General features: G+C 48.0%; 1 protein-coding gene across 3 annotated transcripts in view; it reads right to left on the bottom strand.

Annotated features, from left to right (window-relative positions):
* Nucleotides 1-2,021: 2,021 nt before the first annotated feature.
* The window catches only part of Tubgcp2 (tubulin gamma complex component 2), a 24,892-nt gene continuing 10,024 nt past the window's right edge, over nt 2,022-16,889 (bottom strand). For all 3 annotated transcript variants that reach the window (XM_021167333.3, XM_021167334.3, XM_021167332.2), the window contains exons 6-18: nt 14,993-15,200; nt 14,533-14,732; nt 13,970-14,159; nt 13,122-13,267; nt 12,369-12,549; nt 11,896-12,076; nt 8,391-8,563; nt 7,982-8,110; nt 5,954-6,074; nt 5,510-5,653; nt 4,715-4,843; nt 3,575-3,738; nt 2,022-2,954 (exon numbers count right to left, since the gene is read on the bottom strand). In XM_021167333.3, the coding sequence (XP_021022992.1) occupies nt 2,819-2,954; nt 3,575-3,738; nt 4,715-4,843; nt 5,510-5,653; nt 5,954-6,074; nt 7,982-8,110; nt 8,391-8,563; nt 11,896-12,076; nt 12,369-12,549; nt 13,122-13,267; nt 13,970-14,159; nt 14,533-14,732; nt 14,993-15,200 (2,102 nt within the window). In that variant the 3' untranslated portion in view covers nt 2,022-2,818. The remainder of the gene's footprint in view (nt 2,955-3,574; nt 3,739-4,714; nt 4,844-5,509; nt 5,654-5,953; nt 6,075-7,981; nt 8,111-8,390; nt 8,564-11,895; nt 12,077-12,368; nt 12,550-13,121; nt 13,268-13,969; nt 14,160-14,532; nt 14,733-14,992; nt 15,201-16,889) is intronic.

Below are 16,889 nucleotides of genomic sequence, written 5' to 3'. Positions count from 1 at the left end.
GGGAGCTGACATTCCCAAAGCTCCTGCCCAGCTCCACGAGGCTTCTGAGGTCTCACTGGAGAGGCACATGCAGGGAGGAACCTGACCGATCCTTTGAGGTCCTACCTAACCTCACTGTTAGGGGGTCCGGAGGCACCAGGCTCCTTGTTCAGGCCTGTATTCTGTCTTTCATGTCCCCAGGGTAGAGCTGACTCGGAGCCAGAGCTCTCAGCACCCCTACCATGGCCTGGCTTCCAGCTTCTCCAGGTGGGTCTGTTACTGTGGGAACCCAGGACGCTTGAGAATGTAGTCAAGCCTGTTTATTATTTGTGGCACTGTTTGCTATACATCCTTGTGGGCACAGATGTGGTCAGACCTCACAGACTTTACAGTCCCACCCCACAAGGGGTAAGTAACCTAAGAGGAAAGGGAGACACCCAAACTACCAACAGAGCCTGACAGCTCGACCATAATGGGAAACTACAGGGTTGGGTTGGAGTCTTAGATCATATCTCGAGAATCTGTACCTAAGAATTTAAGCTGGGGCACACATGCTACTGTCACTCTTCTGCCCTTGTGGATAAGGTCAGAAATGTAACAATGGCTTAGGAATCTCAGTAGCAAACCGCCGCCTGAGGCATCAGCACAGTGCTCACTGCTCGGCTGGAATAGGCAGCAGCCAGAGCTCTTGGGTAAGGCTGATTTCCATATACACAGGATCTTAAATACTCTTACACTGCAAGTTAGGTGACAGTGAAAGTTCAAGGAAATGTGTTCTTAGTCAAATCAAAGGCAAAATCAAAACTTGTTGCCAGTAGCAACCATTGTCTTATAAGTCCAACTGCCCATAGTGAAGATGGAGGAACAGTGTATAATCAAAAATCAGGACCAAGTAGGGCCAATTTTGTCTCACACTGGCAGAAATACATTGGAAATGATGGGTACACACTCCATCAGGCAAGACAGACTCAACTTACTCCTAACTTCACCCAGCAGGTGCTCTGGAGGGTTTGGAGCTGCGCCCCACACAGACCTGGGAGCTGCAGGTCATCGTCTAGGGACATGGCTTTCTGGGCTCCTGGAGACAGGCAGGCAAGCTCCTCTGCTCAGCCTAGCATTCATTCTAACCACACTGGGTTGGCAGATAAGATGTTTACTAAGGCAAGCCTGGACATGCTGCAGACCAGAAGAAACTGTGTGGCTGAAGAACCAAGCACCCCAGGAAAGGGGTTGGGGGCTCTACTTAGCGAGCCAGTCCTGACCAGGCACCCACCAGTCTTTACATCTACATAGAGCCAATGGCCAAGGGCTGCCTCTACTTGTCATTCCTCCAAACCCTCCTAGGGCAGGCGTTTAAAACTGGATTCTGTAAAGGGCACGTGTATTTATATAGTTTAGCTAGACTAGTCCACCCTGGAGCAAGGGTGTATCATGTCAAGGGTAGACATATTGCCCACTCTAGGACTGAAGCAGAAAGCCACTGTGACGAGGTAGCAACAACTGAACTTGTTAGCCACTTTGCTAAGTAATTTCCAAAAAGCAAGGCCAGTTATCAAACAAAGGGCAGCCAGACCTCAGTTCTGGCAAGAACAGCTTTTGGCTTGAAGCCTAGCCTGTCTTCAAGGATACTCCTCAGAGGGTAAACCTTAAGGGTTCTTGGTGAAGCGCTAGGGAATACATTGGTTGAGTGAGGGTATTTTCAGTTAGGAACAATGCTGCCCCCTAGTGGTGGACACAAAGGCAGCCTCTAAATAGGTATAGTTCCCAACCCCAGGCTCTACATGGCTTTTTCCAATTATATTGCTCCTTGCACAAATACTTTGTCTTTGAGGCAAAAAGGATCCCCCATACCCCCACATGCACCACAAATACGTGCACACTCTCACTAGGTTTTAAAGGCAAACAGTTAAGTCTGGGGAGACCTTCCTGTGGTTCAGGCAGCTTGCGTTGTTGTGTTGTCTTTTTGTTGAGTACAGTACATACTGTGTGTGTGTGTGTGCCCGTGCTTGTCCGTGTGGAGCTGAGAGACTGACACCAGACTATTTCCTCTGACTCTCCACCTCCACCTCCTTTTGTAATTTATTGGTTTATTTTGAGATAGGTCTCTCACTGAACATGGAGCTCATGACTCATCTAGACTGGCTGGCCAGCAAGCCCTAGGAACCCACCTACCTGTACCCCCAACACTGGGAATAGAGAAGTGTCCCACTACACCCAGCATCTAATATAAGTGTGTGCTGGCTAGACTTATGTCACTTTCATACATGCCGGAGTCATTTTAGAAGAGGAACCCCAACTGAGAAAATGTCCCATGAGATTGTCCTGTGGTGCATTTCCTTGATTGATGCTTGGTATGGGAGGGCCCAGCTCGCTGTGGGCGGTGGTGCTTCCCAGCTGGTCCTGATCCGGGGTATGATGGGAAAGCAGGCTGAGTAAACCACGGGAGAGCCAGTAAGCAGCACCTCTCCATGGCCTCTGGATCAGTTCCCGTCTCTAGGTTTCTGCTCTGATTTTCCTGGTTGATGTACTAGACTGACTACAAGGTATAAGTTGAAACAAACTCCATCTTCTCCATTTTGCTTTTGTTTATGCTGTTTCATCATAGCAATAGAAGCCCTAACTAAGATCTGAATTTAGGTCTTCATATTTGCACAGAAAACATTTTACTGACTAAGCCATCTCTCTAGCCCTCTGAAAAGCTTCTAAAAGGAAATCTAACATCTTGAAAAAGGAAATCACTGAGCCAAGACAGAAACTCAAACCATATTTAAGCAGTAATAATGCACAACAGCCATGAATGATGTAGAAATCCAGAAATGATGGTATTTAACAAGCGAGCTCATTGCGCAGGAATGGCCACCCTGGGTGCTGGTGCTGAGGGTCCCCGTGGGACAGGCACTTGCGGGGCAGCCTTCTGACTCCTTTCTGCAGACAGACGTTCCAGGCGTTCCGCATAGAAACCATTGAAATCTAGTCTTTAGAGGAGGGAAAGGGTGTTAGAAAAACTCCAGGCAGAAGCTAGCCCAAGCTGAGAAAATACACAGGATCTGCCATGGTTATCCATGTGCCAACCCCACTTCTCCCAATCATGTGACAGGTTCAACCCAGGGCCTCTTCCAGGCAGAGGGAGGGGCATGCTCCACCTGCCAGTGCATGGGTACACTAGCAGGTCTCAATCCCTGTGGGCCTTATTGTGTGCCATTGGTCAGGGTTCTCATTACCCAGCATCTCCTGGCAATGGGAGTCTGAGGGTGCCCAGGCTTGGGAAGCCTGGCTGTGATTTTCTGTGCTAGGGACCTCAGAAGTGAGAGCATCACAGAGTGGCACAGGACACCAGATGTCCCAATGTACAAACTAGACAAACTAGTACTTTTCAAAGAACAATTCAGGAACGGTCTAATTCCTGGATGAAGCCAGAGCTGCTTCCTATCCCAGTGGTAAGCAAACAGCCGCTCAACCAGAGGGTTCACAGCTGGCCCCTCCCTTCCACAGCCTTTGCCCAGATGTGAGCGCCTGGTGCTGGAGCCATGGAGAGCAGTGGTAGTGGTGAAAGCAGATGCAGGGCTGGGCTTTAGAATCAGGAAGTGTTACTTACCGGGAGATGACACTGGCCATGCCATGCTCGCAGTCACTGGTGCTGTAGACACTTAGTCGGGCCAGCAAATCAAGAAGATGGGCAGAGAAGTTTTTGTCAAAGTTGTTGATGGTGGCCTCGAAACCAGAGGCCAGCTGAGGAGCATCCACATGCTCAGACAGATGCTGAAAACAGAGCCCAGGGAGCTCAGGATTGGTTACTGGGGAGCTGCACGCATGCTCTTCCCTTCTTGGTATTTTAGATTTTTAATTTTGAGACAGACTGTTGCTACCATACTTCAGGCTGCCTTGTGATTCTCCTCCCACAGCCTCCTGAGTGCTGGGATCACAGGCTTGTGCCACCACGTCTTGCTCTCTGTTTTGGAGACAGAGTCTTATGTCGTCCAGGCTGGCCTTGAACTTACTTTGAATGTCTGATCCTTCCAAGTGCTGGGACTGCTGGTACAAGGGATCATACCTAGCCTCCCTAGTGTTTTAATGGAAGTAATTAGTTTTGCCTTCTCCCCATGTTATAAAAGATGGGAACAGGGCACAGCAAATGGAGAAACACTTGAGGCAGTAGGCCCAGCACCCTAGGACTTCTCCAGGCTGTGGTCTGATTTCAGGGCTACTGCTGTATTCCGCCCAGCCTCTAACAAGCAAGGACAGGCCTCTCTCCCACTGCTCTTGCTTGGCGCCCTCATGCTTTTACACTATCTCCCATTTGCTAGCTCCTGACTATGAATCCTAAAGGCTTCATGGATGGTCATCTGGATCAACTGACTAATCAGGGAAAAGCACTTCAGCCAGGCAAAGCTCTGGGCTCCAGGGCAGCCCAGCCTACCCCTCACAGGAGTTGTACAGATGACTTCGCTACACTCTGGAGGCCCTATGTCTGGACCTGAGTTTTCCCCTTCGTAGAGGTAAAAGCCAGAGAAAGGCAACTGAAGGTTAGTCAGACTTGTTATGTAGCTGAACCTGGTTCTGAACAGCTGATCTCTTGCCTCCACTTTCCAAGTGCTGGGATTCTGGGTATAAGCCACCACCCCGGCTTTATAATGTCTGTCTTGTTTAAGGTTTTATTTTCTTAAGTTTGCAATGCTAATACTGTCATAGCTTAGAAGGAAGAAGGTCTTTCTGGATAAGCCCCACGGCCACATACCTTCCTGGTAGGCTCCTTCCGGGGGCGATCCTCAATCCGTTCCGTCTCTGTGGGTGGCCCCTGCACACCACCCTGATCCAGTGTCAGGCGGCCTAGCTCGCTGTCCAGTTTCATACTCTGTGTAAATTTCTAAAGGTGAGTCATGAGCAAAGGTTATGGTTAGCTCCACATACAGTGTGCCACAAAAGACAGCAAGTACCGACAGCTGCACAGTACCCAGCCCAGAGACACAGGAACAGAGCTCTAGACAGGATGTTAGTTCTCAGCATTCCCAGGTCTGCATTTTTCAGTGACTACCAACTGAGTTTCCTAAGGACAGAGTTAGTTGTCTTGTGTTTCCTATGTGGGAATTAACATGGCCCCTAAACATCTAAGGGATGAGCCTCACAGCCCTGTTCCCTCCATAACCTAGAACCACCTACATCTTCTACCTCCTGACTGCTCTGAAGTACTGCCTAAAGACTCCCTGGCTCCCAGCATCCTCCAGCCCAGAGACCCAGGCTACCCTTCTATCACTGACATTTTCTGCATTATTTGCACAACTGCTCGAGATAAGTTCAATCGTGTTTAATACTCAGTTTTGACAAATGAATGCAAAGGCATTTGGAAGAGGCCTAAGACAGAGAGCAGCACAGGGATGCTATGAGAAATAAGGCGGCCCTTGAAAGCTTCCCAGCCAGAATGGGATGGCCTGGCCACAAAGTCCAGGAGCTCTGCAAGGCAGAGGTTGAGGGACAGAGCAGCACATGGCAACAGCTAGACATACCCACGCTCACGCGGCCTCCTTGTCCTCACCTGCATACAGTTGGTAAACATGACGCACACGGACATGAGCTTGGAGAAAACCTTCAGCAGCTCAGGGTTGGTCAGCATGCAGTCCTTCAGGCAGTTGTCAAGGAAGCTTGTGTGGTGGCCAAGGACATCGTCAATGTTGGAGGCCTGCAAACAAAGGCCGGGGACTTCACCAAAGATCCTGGGCATGTGGTTTTCAGCTCTGGCTTGGTACCCTCTTGCCTGTTGGTTGCCATTGTCTCAATGGGCCCGTGATCTCTTAAAGACTACTTGTCTTTCTCTGCCTCTCATCTCTCTCATGAACATGGGCAGCAAGCAGGCAGATGGGAGGCGGTGGACATTTTTGTGGCTGCCATGACACCCCGCTAGCACATGATGCTGTTATGAAATGCACTCTGACTGGGACAGAGCCTCTCAGATGCTATAATTTACAGAGCAGAAACTCACAGATTTCAGGTTTTTCTCAAGGATGTGCCAGGTCGGTTCCATCACTTCAAACATCATGTAGTACTGAATATTCTGGACAAAGTTGAGCATTCGCTGCCGCAGAGTGAAAGCACCAGCAAACCTGAGTACAGAAACAGGTACTGAGTGCACAAGGAACAGGTACTGAGTGCACAAGGAACAGGTACTGAGTGCACAAGGAACAGGTACTGAGTGCATAAGGAACAGGTACTGAGTGCACAAGGAACAGGTACTGAGTGCATAAGGAACAGGTACTGAGTGCATAAGGAACAGGTACTGAGTGCATAAGGAACAGGTACTGAGTGCATAAGGAACAGGTACTGAGTGCACAAGGAACAGGTACTGAGTGCACAAGGAACAGGTACTGAGTGCACAAGGAACAGGTACTGAGTGCACAAGGAACAGGTACTGAGTGCACAAGGAACAGGTACTGAGTGCATAAGGAACAGGTACTGAGTGCATAAGGAACAGGTACTGAGTGCATAAGGAACAGGTACTGAGTGCATAAGGAACAGGTACTGAGTGCACAAGGAACAGGTACTGAGTGCACAAGGAACAGGTACTGAGTGCATAAGGAACAGGTACTGAGTGCACAAGGAACAGGTACTGAGTGCACAAGGAACAGGTACTGAGTGCATAAGGAACAGGTACTGAGTGCATAAGGAACAGGTACTGAGGAGGTGATGCAGATGCAGATGCAGCATGAAGCACATGTAGCGCAGGCGATGGCTTCCGCCCCCAACTCCACAGCAGAGTGGACTCCCATGACCCTAGTTCTCCTGTGCTGACAGCCCAGACACAGGGACAAATGACATTAACAAGATGCCTGAGTGCTGAGGTCAGTCTGAAGACACCCACTCCCACCTCTGGCTTCATCAGGGTGTCACTGATGTCCTACCCAGTACAACTCCCATTCCCCTGCATCCTGAGAAGGGAATGACAAACAGCCGTACCATGGAGACATGGAGCACGGATCTGTAGCTGACTACACCACCCAGAGCAGATGTGGAGGTTTGAATAACATGTCCCCAGTTGGTGGCTGCTTGGGGAGGCTTGAGATGTGCAGCCTTGTTGTAAGAAGTATGTTACTGGAGGTAGACTTTAAGGTTTCAAAAGACTAGCAACATTTGTGCCCTCTCACTATCCCATCTCCTGCTTCACTTCAAGTTGTGAGCTCTCGGCTGCTGTTCCAGCTGCCATGTCTGCCTGCTGCTGCCATGTCTGCCTGCTGCTGCCATGCTCCTGGCCATGATGGTGATGGACTCTCATCCCTCTGGAACCATGAGTCCAAAATAAACTTTCTTTCATACCTTGTCTTGGTTTTGGTGTTTCATCACAGCAGTAGAAAAGTAGTTAAGATGTCAGGTAGGCAGTAATGCCAAGAACTACCATCATGGCTGGCTCCACACACTTGTGTTCTACTGGGACAATTCTTTCCCAGATTTATTTTCTTTTTAATTATATGTATGTGTCATGTGCATGTGGTATCCTCACATGAATGCAAATGTGAGGCCTTGGAGCTGGCGGTACAGCTGTTCAGTGTGGGCACAAGGAGTAGAGCTTTGGTTCTCCAAGAGCATCACATGCTCTTAACCCCTGAGCCACCTCTTCAGCTTCCTGAGACAATTCTTAAGAAACTTTACCCTCAAACTCTCCTTTAAACATGAGCCAGCCCCACACACTAGTGTACAAAAGGTCACCAGAGCACTTCCCAGTACTTCCCACCCTATGTACTCAGAAAGAGAGAATACAGAGAGGGGCTATGTGCTGTAACAGAGCCTCGAAGTCAGGTCTATGAGGATCTGGACAGTGAGTGTGCAGCTAATGAGGAAGCCATGAAAGTGGATAAGCTAGAAGTGACTTCCAAACAACGTTTTCAGACTCAAAGAGCAGAGCCACTTCTCTTCGCATGATAGAGGGCAGACCAGGCACACCACTTCTCTTAGCATGACAGAGGGCAGACCAGACACACCACTTCTCTTAGCATGACAGAGGGCAGACGAGACACACCACTTGGCGGAGTGCAGCGCATGCTGCTTGGCCGTCTTGTTGCTGATCCAGACACTGCAGAGCTGCCGCTCCACGTGCTTGCAGTAGAACATGTGTCGGAAGAGCATCTGGTAGCGGGTGAGTGCCTTCCTGCAAAGAGGGGCACATCAGCAACCTGGACAAGGCAGCCTGTGCTGACTGGGCTGAACCAACAGGGAGTAAGAACAACCCAGCAGCCTACAGTGTGAGGCTGCGCAAGCAGGCAGTTCTGACTCCCATCCACCCCTGCACTGAGCTGGAAAAGCAACCAAGTATCTTAATACGAGTAGAGGTTAAATACCAACTGAAAAGCCTTATCTGAAAGGTCAGGGTACAGCTCAGTGGTGAGCACTTGCCTGAGCATAAATAGCCTGGGTCACATAGGACATACCTGTTAATAATCAGTGACAGGGGCCATTTGACCATGTAGTCAAAGGAGAAGGCCTCCAGACCACTCAGTGTGAGCTCCGTGGGGTCAGCATGGGTCATTGCCTTTTCCTGCTTGGTCTCGATGGCCAGAACCCGCAAAAGCTGAGTGATTAGGTCGTGAGGCATCAGTTCAATCTGGGGAAGTGGAAGAAAAGATGTACACAAAATTGTCTTGGATCTTACCTACCCATGACTGGAGCTGGGAACCAAGAAAGCTTCTTAAACACTATTACAGGCCAACCACCCGCTGATAACCCTTAATTAACAGATTAGGTTGGAGCCAGGAACAGAGGCCCACACCTTTAATCCCTGCACTTGGCAGGAAGATTTATGTGAGTTCAGGGCCAGTCTGGTATACATAGCGAGTTCCAAGACAGCCAGGTTTTCTATGCAGAAACCCTGCTCCAAGAGAAAAAGTTAGGTTGGGATGTATGCTGTGCACTGGTGAACCCCTGCCTGGCATGTGTAAGGTCCTAGCTTCTGTCCACAGCACCACACGGGGAAAAATGACATCAAAGCATCTTCCATTAAAATGGAAGAGAACATAAAGGAAAGTGTTATTTTTATTATATCATGTGTATCTGTGAGTATCTATATGTATGTATGTAAAATGTATATATCTGGTGCTAGTGGAGGTAAGAAGAGAGCATCAGATACTGGAATTCAAGACACAAGCTACTCAATTTGGGGGCTGGGAACCAAACTTAGGTCCTCAGCAAAAGCAGCAAACACTCCTGTGCTGGCTAGATTTGTCAAACGGATACAAACTAGAGTCATTTAGAAAAGGAGAATCTCAAGAAAATGTCTTTAATTTGCCTACCGACAGGTCTGTGATGCATTTTCTTAATTAGTGATTGATGTGGGGCTACCCAGGCTAATGTGGGTGATAACACCCTTGGGCTGCTGGTCTTAGGTTTTATAAGAAAGCAGGCTGAGCAAGCCATGAGCTCCAAGGTGGTGAGCAGCATCCCTCTGTGGCCTCCTGACCTGTGTGAGCTCCTGCCCCCTCTCAGCGATGGAGTGTGGTGATGTAGAACTGTAAGCTGAAATGAACCCATCCCAAGATGCTTTTGGTCATGGTGTTTATCACAGCAATAGAAACCTAAGACAACTTTGAATGACTAAGGATAACCCTTCTTTCCAGGCCTTAAAATAACATTTTAAATGTTTCTGTTGTTGTTACTATGAGTGAGGAACCATAGGAGAAACTGAATAAATCTTTTTTTTTTTTTTTTTCCGGTTTTTGAGACAGGGTTTCTCTGTGTAGCCCTGGCTGTCCTGGAACTCACTTTGTAGACCAGGCTGGCCTCGAACTCAGAAATCTGCCTGCCTCTGCCTCTTGAGTGATGGGATTAAAGGCGTGCGCCACCACCGCCCAGCTTGAATAAATGTTAAGGGTGAAGACCTTTGATTTTACCTTTGAAGCTGACGCAGCCTTGTGGGATTCATGACATGACTATGGAGGACAGACAGTGCTGTCTACAGCATTAACTATTAAAGACTTATTAGAGCCAGCCACATGCCAGTTTGCTAAGGGTTCCTATAAGACTTAAATACATGTCCACAAGGACAAAAATATAAAAGACAGGAAAAAACAAAGCAACAAGAATCAATGAGGAAAAGCACAAACAGTTCCTGAACAAAGCAAAGGCTCAGCATCTCCTAACAGTCATGGGCACGCAGACCACTCTAATCCCACTTGTCAACATAACACAGATGGGGCCATCAGCTGAGCAGACAGGACTCTCATTTGCCCCACAGCCAGCACCTGAGATGGCTCTTGTATGTTCTACCTGGATGATCAGGCCACAGACTGCCACTAGGAATAATAAACCCTACAAAATTACTCCTGCACTTAATAAGAGATCCAGAAATACATGAAATGAAGAACAGAATTGCAAAGAAAAGGAAGATCTACAATAACAGTGGGGCCTCAGCCTTACTCTCAGTAGTAGACGGAAGCTACGTGCACAGCACTAAGAACCATCCCAGACCTGTTGAGCACAGGAAGAACCCATGTAGAATCCCAGGACCATCATGATATGTTATAAAACTTATACTAAGGGCTGGAGAGATGGCTCAGCGGGTAAGAGCACTGACTGCTCTTCAGAAGGTCCTGAGTTCAAATCCCAGCAACCACATGGTGGCTCACAACCATCCATAATGAGATCCGACTCCCTCTTCTGGTGTGTCTGAAGACAGCTACAGTGTACTTACAATATCTTTGGGTTGGAGAGAGCAAGGCCTGAGTGAGCAGAGGTCTTGAGTTCAATTCCTAGCAACCACATGATGCTCACAAACCATCTGTACAGCTAGTGTACTCATATACATAAAATAAATAAATAAATCTTAAAGAAAAACATACTAAACAGTGAAGTTAAAACTAAGTAACAGTGTTGGAGATAGGCTCTTCCAGGGAGCCCAGGTTCAGATCCTGGCACCCACAGTGGCCCACAACTGCCTGTAACTCCAGTTCCCATGGACCCACGCCCTCCTCTGTCCTCCACAGGCACTGCACACATACATGTGTAGCCAAGACATATAAAATAAAGAAAATTTAAAAACAAAAAAAAAAAAACCCTAAGCAACAGAAGAAAATCCTGAAAATTTACAACTAAATGGAAACAAATCACTAAAGAAGAAATCATAGAATCAGTTGAGCCACCATGTAGTTGTTGGGAATTGAACTTAGGACCTCTAGAAGAGCAGCCGGTGCTCTTAACCACTGAGCTATCACTCCAGCTCTCATTGAATCTCTTGAAACAAAAGAAAATAAAGCATGCTAAAATAGCCTAACTTTAAAATTCAAGAAACTATGAACAGAAACTAAGTCCAAAGCTAACAGAAACAACAGGTTGATAGAAACAAAGAAGAGAAAGGAAGAGATAAATATAAGGAAGAAAGCAATAAAACCAAGATCGCAGTCTTAGAAGCATCAGGGGAACTGACAAGCTTTCAGCTACATGAGGGAGAACAGAAGACAAACCACTGAACTCAGATGAAGCGGGGGCTCTTCCTGCCAGCTTTAAAATCAGAGCAGTTCTCTGTCCTGCACGACAGCAGACACACCCTGCTGATGGCAACAGAAACATACCGGTGGCCAGGATAAACTCTGGAAACATCATAGCCTGCATGAAACGGAGCGTTGATGCAGTATCTCCAGAGAAAAGAGCCCAGCGACAGAACCTGAATAACTCACACCACTCCCCAAACCTTAGAACATGAAGAACATCCGTCCACCTACACTCCGTCGGCCTAATTTGACACCGGCATGGACCAGACTCACAGGAAAAGTACAAAGCGGTGCCTCCTGTGAGTCTAGACACAAACCCCTTAAGAAAATGCTCGTAAGCCAGTGTTCTCTGACATAGGAAGAACGCCTGGTAGGACACCCTGACTGGGCCTGCTGTGTTCACTCCAATGTTGCAGAAGCAAGGTGCCATCGTGATGGTAAACACGGAACTCACCTTGAGGTCGTCTTTGAAGGGGTCAGTGTTGGCAGTGCTCATTCGCAGGGCCAGCTCCAACAGGGCCTCCAGGCGTGTGAGTATAATGTCCTCCACTGGTTTCCTGAGCTCCTCCTCAGTCAGGTCCATGAAATGCACGAAGAAGTCCCCCTGGTCCATCAGGAAGTAGCGCTTGATGGACCTGTGTCAGGGTTGGTGAACATATAGCCTGACCCCTGCCTTCACCATACATCATACATAGAGGTTTGGCAGCTCTCAGAGAGACATGGGGCTGCTCTGCTCAGGCATGGCAGAGGAGGGACTGACAGCAAGGAGCTGAGAGACCTGTTGGCTTGCACGGTCTGAGAACTAGAGAACTGAGGAGACCCTGCCACCTCACACTGAGGCTGCAGAGAGCCTGTGGAGAGATAAAAAGGTAGTTGCTAAGAAGAGCATTCTACTTTCAGCCCCATGGATACAAAGTGAAGTCCAACCTCAGGTGGGCCACCAGCTCCTTCTCCTCCATGAGGAAGTCCAGCAGCACTTTGCTGGCATAATTGAACGCTTTCTCTATCTGCTCCACATATGCCCGCTCTTTGAGGGTATAGATGATTTCTTTGGCTACGGGACAGGTGACATCATGGCCACATTCTCTGACCACATTTAGGTATTTTCCTGGAAAAAAAAAAGGAAGTTGGTTTAGTATGTACATGTTGAGTCTCAGGCCTGAACCTTTATGATGCCAATCAAACATGAGGTAGTAGGTGGGACATGAGGTATAATTTGTTTCCTGAAAAAGACTGTGCAATAGTTCTTTAGGTCTGTTATAGGAGGATTTTGAAAAGTCTTGAGATCTAGATTGCTAAATAGTCCCCCAGCCCTTTCTGATTCTGTTCAGTTTTCAGAGCAGAGCAATATGTCAAGGCCCCGAGGATTTGCCTAATCTCTACATCAGCCCCTAACCTATGCAATGAAACTAAAAGATGCAGCTGGCCTAGAAGGTGTGGGTTCCTCATGGCTTTTGTTGCTAAATGATAGAGTTTTAGATGTAGAAACCCAAGATATAAAGCCCTGTCCAAGGCAGACAGCTTCCTGATTAGGGGGCAGAATAAAGTGATAGAGAACTAGGAACAACCAGTGGTTAGCAGCTCAGGGTAGTAGGCCACTCCCAGCTAAGTCATCTTCAGGGACAGAGGGGCTGGAAGGCTGTGATGACCTCCTTGGAGAGAGGTCCAGGCAGCAGTCACCTGTGCTGAGGATCTTGCCTGCTACCTTCTGCAGGAAGGATGGGATCTGCTGTGGCAGCACAGTGTAGCGCTGGTCCCAGTACTTGTCGTTGTAGTCCTCCTGGATCTTCTCCTTCCGCAGCTCGTGTTCCTCCACCATGAACTCACTGCAAGTCACACAGTGTTTCAGGCCACTACAGCCCAAGCCCGGACAACTCTGGGGTGGCCACACACTTCCAGGACCATCCTGCACAACCACTCGACTGTGAGCTCAGCAACTGAGCCTTACTTGGGAGCAGGTGTCTCATTTGAGACCAAGCTGAGTGGCTTCCTCCCTGTTCTTCCATTATGGCCACAGGAGAGACACACAATGACTTGTCCTGGCTACATGGGCCTGTCAGCAACAGAATCAGATCCCTCCCACAGAGTTCCAAGAACCATTGACCTGTGGCCAGAAGGAAACTGAATTCCTTGTGAGGCTCATCTCACTAAATTCTTTTGTTTGGCCCCTCCATAAAGAAACCCAAGGCCCATCCTATGGCAGAGCACATGCCATGCCTGAGTCTCATCCTCAGCACAAGAGAACAGAGTTCTCTATGACCTGGTCACTTGCTTTACATATTCAAAGGCGTCATGCTCAAGTGGCACACCACTCAACCACATGGAAGCAGTAAGGACATGGTCTCCAGATTTAGACACCAATGTTCTTCATTCAACAGGATAAAGCTGCAGACAGGCAGAGAGTGAGTGACACACATTCCTCTGCTCACAGCCGTTGTGTCGAGGACTTGTGTCTGGCTATCCCTTCTCAGAGGCTATTGCACAGTGGAAAGTCCAGGTGAGAGGTATCTAGCACCCATAGGTCCTACCTGTATGGGTCATGAATGATGCCCCTATAGATCCACTTCTCCAGGATCTCGAAGTAAGGTGCACTGGCTGCCTTGGTCAGATAGAGGCACAGCTCCTGCGCCTGGCTGTCCCCGGTGTAGTTGAAGCTCCTATCATGAAGAAGGCTCAGTGTCGACCCGCCCACACACTCGCCTTTATCCACTGAGGTGGCTGTGGGTAGAAAGGGGTGGCTCACTACCAAAACGTCTAAGCACCCCTGCCAGATAGAACCCCTACCAAGACAGGTGTCAAGCTCAGATGTTAAAGCCACAGTTACTAATAAGACTTATCAAGAAAAGCCTCCAGGCCTAGCATGGTGGCACATACCCAAATCTCAGCACTTGGGAGGCTGAAGCAAAATGACTGCCAGTTAGGACCAGTGTGGACTACATAATTGAGTTTGTTAACTAGTCTAGAATACATAAGAAGACCCTGTTTCAAAAAACAAGATGTGACAAGAACTTCACCTTGCCACCAGAGAGAATGACCCTGCCATGCCTTAGGGAGCCCCCCACCTGCAGCCCCTCCACCAGGAGGTCCGTACCAAGGGAGGCCAGGATGTCGATGGTGCGCATGGCTGGCTGGATGTAGAACCAGAGCTTCTGCAGTGAGAGGAGGCCCTGCCTGTGCAGCTGTTCCAGTTGTGTGACCAGAATCAGGTATTCCTTTACTAGGGTTCTCATGGCAGCAGCCAGGGCATGGTTCACCTGCCCATATTCAAATGAAGACTTCTCCTCAATGAACCTACAGCAAAGATACATGGACACTGTGGGGGAAGAGCTAAATTACCAATCAAAAGTTGAGCTATTCCAAGTCCCCTTCTCACCCAAGGAACAAATTACTCACTCCAGTACTTAGAGCCAATGGACTCTGTGGTATTAAGAGTTTAGTCATGATAGGGACTGGGGACTCATAGGCTCGTCAAAATTTGTTAGGAAGAAGGGAGAAACAGAAAGCAGGAAAGGACTTTATCAGGGAGGTGGCTGGTCACACCGGGGACTCACCTGGTCACAGTCGAGTAGCTGGCAGCCACAGGGAGGATTCTGTTTACTAGCTCCCGGATGGACAGGTCCAGGTTGGGGTCGACAAGGAAGGTACGGTTCTGCCTCCCAGCCAAAGGCTGAGCCGTGATATACCTGCCATCCACACCCACAAGCACATAGAGCAGATCTTCCACCACTGCTGACTCCTGGGAGGCCAAGGGCAAAGTACCTGCAAGGCACAGGCAACACTAGACTCCCCACGCCACCGGTTCTATAGCCTTACCGACCTCTGTAACCTGTACACGCAAGGATGGGAAGAGGAAGTAATTTCCTTTTATGATTTGAATATGAAACAGATTCCACAGATTCTGTTTGATCCTCAGTGGGTGGCACTAGTTGGTAGGTTCTGGAAAGCTCAGGACATAGGGTAGCTATAGGAAGTAGGACCCTGGGAGTATACCTTGGAAGGTTACACAGAATCGCCAGCTCTTTCCTTAATCTGTTTCCTGTCCACAAGGTTCAACCTTTCCCCACTCTCTCCTGATGCACCGATGTTCTGCCTCAGGAGGAGGGCCAGAATCAATGGAGCAAAGAATATTAGCTAAACTCTGAAACTGTGCCCCCCCAACCCCCACCCCCGCAAAAAAAACCAAAAACCTTATACTTTTAAGTTGTTCTGAGTCCTTAAGTTATTTGGGTCCTTGGCTATGCATAAGTAACAAATACAGAAAGTTGGTACCAATAAGTTATATCGTTGCTACCAGTAAGTTACACTGTAGCTGTGACTGAACCTGACCAAGTGGTTCTTAGGAACTGGCTGATGGGAGGAAAGTGGAAATGTTTAGAAATACAGGCTGAAGAAGGCTAGAATTTAAGCAAACTCTATTGGCACTTTTACGAGCTCAGATGATCAGAATACCATTAGGAATAGAGAGTGAACGACAGCAGGCTTATCAGGCTGCAGACAGGAGCAAAGCCTGGAAGCCAATCAGGTCACATTTTAGCAAAGAAGTTTTCTTTATGCTATTTGTGTCCTGAAAATTTGTGAGTATGAGTTTTAATGTAATAGGTCAGTTCAATTTGGTGAGGTAATTTTGAAGCAGTCATTCATTCAAGCTATGACATGATCATTCCAGGCTCCTTTAGATGGGTTTTACAGTGAGAATCGGGAGGGGGAAAAAAAAAGGAGAGCATGAAGACTTTAGGAATTTCAGCTTGATTCGAAAAGCCCATGAAAAATTGGGGCTAAGGTAGGCATGGTCCCCAGACTGGCAACATTAAAAAGAACCCAATTAAACAGTGTCTCCAAGATACAGCAGGACTGACGCATGTGCACATACGAACTCAGAGGCTGGGGCAGCATGCACAAGACCTGCACATGTTCAAACAAGACATGGTCCCAGCACTGTGAGGCACAAAGTCCCACCCTAATTAAGATTTCCTATGAGTCCCTTTTAGAATGGTAGTGTTTACTCTTTATCATTGTATCTTGGAATTATATAACTTTGTTTTATAGAGGCTCACAGCTAAGAATGTACCTTAATTTTCAGAAACACTCTGGACTTTGAGAAATGGTGGAAATGTTAAGATTTGGGTACTCTGGAGAGGAACTAGATTTTTTTGTTGTTTTTTTTTTTTGTTTGTTTGTTTGTTTGTTTGTTTGTTTTTTCCGAGACAGGGTTTCTCTGTGTAGCCTTGGCTGTCCTGGAACTCACTTTGTAGACCAGGCTGGCCTCGAACTCAGAAATCCGCCTGCCTCTGCCTCCCAAGTGCTGGGATTAAAGGCATGCGCCACCACCGCCCAGCTTCGATATGTTTTTTATCATGAGATAGCCATGGACCTCTGAGAGCTAAGAAGAAACATAATGACTTGCATACGAAAGGTTTTCCTACACAAATACTTGGTCCCCACCTGGTG

This window comes from Mus caroli, unplaced genomic scaffold, assembly GCF_978045245.1.
Source record: "Mus caroli unplaced genomic scaffold, Mus_caroli_1 scaffold_8, whole genome shotgun sequence".
Taxonomy (NCBI): Eukaryota; Metazoa; Chordata; class Mammalia; order Rodentia; family Muridae; genus Mus; species Mus caroli.
This window is presented reverse-complemented; position numbering and strand designations above follow the sequence as displayed.